Source organism: Antrostomus carolinensis, unplaced genomic scaffold (genome assembly GCF_000700745.2).
Source record: "Antrostomus carolinensis isolate BGI_N321 unplaced genomic scaffold, ASM70074v2 scaffold6075, whole genome shotgun sequence".
Lineage (NCBI taxonomy): Eukaryota > Metazoa > Chordata > Aves > Caprimulgiformes > Caprimulgidae > Antrostomus > Antrostomus carolinensis.
In genome coordinates this window covers 13,895-20,370 of record NW_010314115.1, presented here as the reverse complement: position 1 = coordinate 20,370, position 6,476 = coordinate 13,895, and the positions used below count along the sequence as shown (strand labels likewise).

The 6,476-nt window shown below is 46.7% G+C and overlaps 1 protein-coding gene across 1 annotated transcript in view; it reads right to left on the bottom strand.

Moving 5' to 3' along the window:
• The window catches only part of ITM2C (integral membrane protein 2C), an 8,631-nt gene extending 2,710 nt beyond the window's left edge, over positions 1-5,921 (bottom strand). Inside the window, exons 1-3 of the mRNA XM_010167516.2 lie at positions 5,790-5,921; positions 3,755-3,943; positions 3,095-3,205 (exon numbers count right to left, since the gene is read on the bottom strand). Of these exons, the coding sequence (XP_010165818.1) occupies positions 3,095-3,205; positions 3,755-3,943; positions 5,790-5,864 (375 nt within the window). The 5' untranslated portion in view covers positions 5,865-5,921. The remainder of the gene's footprint in view (positions 1-3,094; positions 3,206-3,754; positions 3,944-5,789) is intronic.
• Between the last annotated feature and the right edge of the window lie 555 nt (positions 5,922-6,476).

Here is a 6,476-nt window from a genome sequence, read left to right as displayed (position 1 = left end):
TCCCTGCAGGAGAGAGATCTGCTCGGCAATGGGGACTCTCTGCAAGCTGATCCCTGGGTGCTCAGGCCATCTCACAGCTGTCTGGGCACGACTGTGGCAATAAGCAGCTGTGTTATAAGTACAGCTTGGGCTGGGGGCCACCTCTGAGAAGACTAGATGTGAACTAGGTCATGCAGCAAAGACTCACTTCTGGTCTCTTTCACTTAAGAAGAGTCAAAGAAATAAAAGAACCGGCCTAGGGCCAATGTAAATATAATCAGGGGAGAAAGCAAACAACAGCAGCACAACTTCAAATGTCACCTCTTCAATTTCCACCACAGGACTGGTTATGTCCATAGAGATGTACCTGGAAACACACTGTCTTAACTTAGTGCTGTGCTGCTGGGCTGGTATAGCCTACTGGATCGACAAAGCTTTCTTTTAATGCTGGAGGACCAGACTATTAGTGGAAGTTTGTACTACACTAACACAACAGTTCTGCAAGAAATTCAATTATTGGTTCTCAGTGGGAGAGTGCAGGAGAGGCCATGTGATATGTGCAGTTACTGTCAGGAGTTGCCATGTTACACCTGGGGCCGGGGCTCAGGATCTGCCATATCCTTGACATGGAGATAGGGCTTAGAGACACACACATGCACACAATCCAGTTTCTTCACTGTTTTAGGTTTAAATAGCTGTGGCAGCTGAAGTAGTCAGGAATCATTGCTCCTCCACTGCAGGACTGTGCAACAAGCATGATACCTTCAATTCTGCGCCGAGAGTTTTAAGAAAACTAGAGCACTGAGCGTCTTGGGTTCTGCAAAAGATGTGGATCATCCCCCATTTAACTGGGTCATCTCCAACTTCCTGCTGCTGCATGGGAGGAGCATCCTTCCATCCTTTTCTCTCAGACACTTATGCAGCCCTGTTCATTAAACCATTAGACCTATATATAATAAAGTCTGCAAGAAGTAGCATAGCTGCCATTCACAGGTGAAAAATCAGATCCAAGAGGCCTGGTAACACATACACTGTGACTGCAGGGCCAAGACCTGAGTGGGGTCTGGCACAGCCGTGCCCACACACACCAGGGATTGCAAAGCAGGCAGAAGGCACACAGAAGCCACACTGCAAAGGGGCACCCTGGCACCAGGCTGGCCAGGGAGGAAAGGGCAAAGGAGGTTCACTCATTCCCTGTGCTGCCACAGTCTGCTGGTGCAAGCTGCTAATGTTATTTGCTGGACTGAGGTTTGCTCCTAGAAACAGGACTGAAGCCACTGAAGATTTTCAAAATTAGTCTGGGAACTAGTCTCATTCATTAGAAACTTGACTGGATTCAGAGAAGTGGAGAAGGGAAAAGGAGGAACAAGAGGTGCAAACGAAAAGTCTCCAAGTCCAAGGACCAACACGGCTCATCCAGCACCCAAACTAGAAGCACTTCAGAGAAGGGGGTCAATTCATCAGGTAATGAAGGTCCCCCACAGCAGGGAGAAATCTGCCCTCTCTGCCTGACACAAGCCACCAGCAAGGCTGTGCCTGTGGACACGAGGATCACAGGCTCACGGGATAATTCAGCTGGACAGACACCTCAGGAGATCTATGGTCACACCTCCTCCTCGAAGAAGGGGCAGCTACGAGGTCAGACCAGCTTCCTCAGGGCTTTATCCAGTCTGGTCTTGAAAACCTATAAGGATTTCAAGGAGGCAGCACAACCTCCCACTACCCATTCCACCACTTCTGTCCTTACAATAAAAAACCTTTTCTGAGCTCAAGACCAAACTAAACACTTAAAAACCATGTTTCTAAAGTGCATATTAAAACCTCCATAGACAGATTGGACACTTACCCATGTCATTAATCAGAAAGTTATTTAAACCCACATCTGCTTTGTACTCTCTTTAAAAAATCAAACATGTAAAGACTATTTTAATTGTCTTTTTATCCACATTTTAGTTCAATTTCTGATGAAGAGAAAGCATCATTTTCATTGACTGTGATTTTATATCTCTTATTTTAGGATGTGACCAGCATTCCCAATCTCTCAATTCTTTTCTGGGGGTCTGCTGTCAGTTTGTGCAATCCTGCCTTTTCCTTTTTCCTCTGTCCCCAGGACTGGTCCCCTGCCACAGTCATAAGCTGTGGCTGGTGTGGAGTAAGTTGTAAGTAAAAGTGTGTTGTACCTCAGCAGGGCTCCCAGCACATTTGCCAGACAGTCACAGTGCATGAAATTGTGAGGACTGCTAGGAACAAACAGGGAGTTTGAGAAGGACTGGAGATCAGGCATCTCTCAAGGAAAAACCTTTTGCCTCTGAGCTTAACCCCTACAGAGTTCAACACACTGCATGCAGCAGCAAGTGAATAAAGGGAATTTAAGAAAGAGTAAGAGATTTTTTTTTTCTTTTCTTTTAAATAGACCCTCACAGAAGGAAGTAAGAGACCCAAGCTCAGTGCTTTGCTTTACCTGCAAAAGACTGAGATAGATATGCATTTTCTGCACTCTTAAAAATCCTGGTGTTTTTTCCTGCTGTTAGGATTAAATAGTAGTCTATTTTAAGAAGACTGTTTTCAGTCACTGCAATAGCAGCACAGACTTCTCAACTGAACAAACCTGCTGGTACTAAACCTAATTTATGCCTGCTGTGAGCAAAACTGCATTAGCTCAAGTCCGGTGTTGCAGCCCTCAGCACAATGGGGAGGGCAGCTCAGATTCCACCCCCGCAAAGGGTGGAAGCTGACAGCCTGGTACTCCCCATGGGACACCGAGAGCTCTGCTAACGGCAAACCACAGCAGTAACCACGGCAAGGGTGAAAGGAGGGAATTTATTTTTTTTTTCCTTGATTCCTACTATCAGTAAACACCAGAGGGAAGGAATCTGCTACTTCTCTGTCTCACCCTGGTCAGGTTGATCCACCATGCCAGTGTTACTGCGGTGTCTGCAAAACTAGTATTTAAGCTAAACCCTCTGAAGCCTTCGATCTATGTAAAGACTCAGCTCTGTTAGGGCCAAGTCTTACTTCCACTAACACAGTAGTTTTGGTTTCCCACAAGCTTCTAGCTGGCACCCAGGAGCCAACTCCAGAAAAGCACATAAAATAAGCAGGATTGCAGCTGTACCTTCACGTTAACCAGTAGCTCCCACAGGTTGCGAGGAGGCATCACAATAGTGGTGTTCAGCTCGATGACGTAGCACTTATCCAGCGTTATGTCATGATAAGCTGTCAGACCCTGCATTCCAAGCACAGAAATTAAGGAATTGAGCCTATCGCAATCACAGAATCGCAGAATGTTGGGGATTGGAAGGGACCTCGAAAGATCATCTAGTCCAACCCCCTGCCGGAGCAGGAACCTAAATGAGATCACACAGGAAGGTGTCCAGGTGGGTTTTGAATGTCTCCAGAGAAGGAGACTCCACAACCTCCCTGGGCAGCCTGGTTCCAGTGCTCCGTCACCCTCACTGCAAAGAAGTTCCTTCTGAAATTTAAGCGGAACCTTCTGTGTGAAAACCTTTCATTTTCACAGCAGTGAAATGTGGCTGTGAAGATGGGTGAAAAGTGGGAATTCAGGAAAGACAGGAAACTGTTTTAAGCAACAAACATCTCTAAGGACCCCCTTACCAAGCAAGACAAGCAGGCTGGAAAACCTCAGAGAGGGCCCTGGGAAGGAGGACAGCTCAGTAACAAGACTGTCACACACACGTGACAACAGTGACAGCACCAGGCCATGAGCACTGCTCAGCCCTCTGCTACACTCGCAAAGGCCCCAAGAGCTCCTTACTCGCTGGAAATCGTGGATGATATCTGCCGGGTCACTCCCTCCAAACTGGGGCACTGGGACATTGATTTGCTCATAGTTCTCCTCAATGTAAATCTTGACATCTTCATGCAACTCCAGCTGCCCTTTGAATGGCGAATACAGCGAGTCTTCGTAAAGGACACCGCAGTGAAACACGCTCTCGCGGGGCAGCTGTGGGGACAAGATCCAGGTAGAGGTACAACACTCATACACCCCACTAACAACATACAAGAAATATACTCATATTGGGTAAAAACACCCTTTTCAAACAGATGCTGGAGAATATTTCAAGCTCAGCCTTTTTACCAGAAGCCCTTCTTTATGAAGGTAGTGCAAAATACCCTTGTGTACTCACCATGTTCCTGCTAGCCAGGTCCAAAGGGAATAAAGGATTCCCTGTGGGATTTCACAAGGAGTAATTCAGAAAGATAAACTGACTGCCTGTAGGCTTTTAAATTTCACAACCAAGCTGTTCACATCCCTCCATAGCCACGGCTTCCAGTAACTGCATTTTTCTGCATAAGGCACATAAGCTTGGGGCCAGCAGAGTATCATTTCTAAAGGCACTTGTATCTTGAATAGGGCAAATGACCAAAACAAAGCACCTTCGCCTCACTGCAAAACAGGAACTGCTCCTCTCCAGGGCTCCAGAAGCACAAGCTATGGGCAAAAGAGCTAACACAGAGTGATGAAGTCTAAGCATGAAGATCACAGGGACAAATTGCAACCATTGGAGACTGAGACAAGGCCCCATTGCCCTGGTCCCCAAAGAGTCTCTGACCATGCTTAATGGGCTTTGCCGTGTAATTGGATGTAAGGTGCCATTTGGTATCGCAAGCAGGCAGTGGGGGTGACAATGGGTGGCCCCAAATGGACCAGTGGGCATTTCCCAGTGCTGTTCAGCATGTGCTGAGGGTAGGTTATTGACTGGGTGACAGACTGAGCACTGGTCAATAACGTTCCCTCAGTGCCAAGGGCTTCTTCTCATAAGGAAGTATCTACAGCAAAAACTCTGCAATAAGGCACCATCACACTAACACAGCGCTGTGTGGGAGGGCTGAGCAGCCCTACAGTTGTCACAAGGTTTCCAGATCAGGTATAAATGAGCACGGTTAATAACACATTGAGGTACTTTAAAATAGAGATTGCAAATTAATTTGACAGCAAGAATATTTATGGAGCAAGGGATTGTATAAAAAGACTGTATTGCTGAGTGGATAAGTGCTGGCTGCAGACAAAGGCAGCCGGTGGTCCTAGGAGAACTCATTCACTAATAGCTACTCCACAGCAGAATGAGGGCTCCAGAACAAATGGATGCTCTGGGGTTTCTTGGCTGAACACTCAGCAAGCCACAGAGCTCACCAGTTTCCTCCTTAAAAAGCAGCTCTGCCCTGTTTTAATCCCTACGCTCTGACCCACCACAAGGCTGCCAGCCCAGCACCCCAGCTGGGCCAGGTTTTGCAACGAGTGCGTGGAAGAAAAGGTGCTGAATTTAACGGAGGTCAAGAGCTCACCTTCTGTACCATCTCCCACTTACTTTTCACTTCTCTGCTTGCGTTATTAATAGCAGCACCTATTTTTGTTACGCCTAGAGTTTTGCTGTGACAGGGCCTAAAAAATCCACTGCAAAAAGCTGCTTTGCCTTGCCTGTACCTCCCCGGCTCTCCCTACACAAGCCACGCTTTCAAATGGGCTTACCCCTGACAGCAGCGATGTTGGATGTACAAGGTAGAGCTGGCAGGATATTTTTATGAAGTTAAAAAAAAAAAAAAGGCAAGATAAAATGACAAGGGAGCTAAAGAGAAGGACTTCCAGAAGGACCTTCCTGGCAGTCAGGACGGAGGTGAGCCTGAGCCTACTGCTTCAGGCATGCCCCATCTGCTGTGCCCAAAGGACCGGCTCCTGAGTTACCACACAGCAAAGCAGTAAACAAGAGCACCATCTCTTTCAATGGTTGAAGCAGCTTGTCTGGTTGCTCCAGCTGAAGAGCCAGCAGTCCCTCCCAACTCGCCCCTACCTGGGTGATGAAGAAGTATCTGTACACATACATCGATGCAAAGACCAAGCCCAGGAGCAGCACGAGGAGACCCATGGTCAGGTAGCACACCCCACTGAGCGATGACCTCCGGCCCTGCACCACGGGAGCTGGCTCCTCCTGTGAGACAAAACGAGAGCATCAGTCAGCTGCCACTGCAAGGGATCAGAAAATCAACTATATTTTATGCAAAGGCTGCACACAGGTTTGTAGCATGCAAGTGAAGAAGGCAGGCACCGTCCTGCAAAGTAACTTCACATCTGACAGCATTCTGGCAAGAGTAGAACTCTTCTTGTGCATTTTCCTCTCCCACTCCCCCATACACACACACACATATATATATATATATATATATATACAGACATTAAAAAATAAGTGTATGTGTGTGAATATACACATATATATAGGTATAATCTGCTTCCTACCAACTGCTCAGAACAAAGCCAGGCTCTGTTTCAGTAGACAATAAGGATCAAACAAACAAAAAAAAAATCAGGAACTAACAGCTCCTGGCTACTGAATGTAGCAGCATTTATAGATTTATACTAAGAAAAAAAATTGTTGAAATGTTACCACTGTGCAGCATTTTTCAGGAGAAATTTTTGAGGTGGAAATTACTGGTCTTAGAGAAGTACCTCCTGGCCCTGCTGGGATGAGCCTACCCAAACA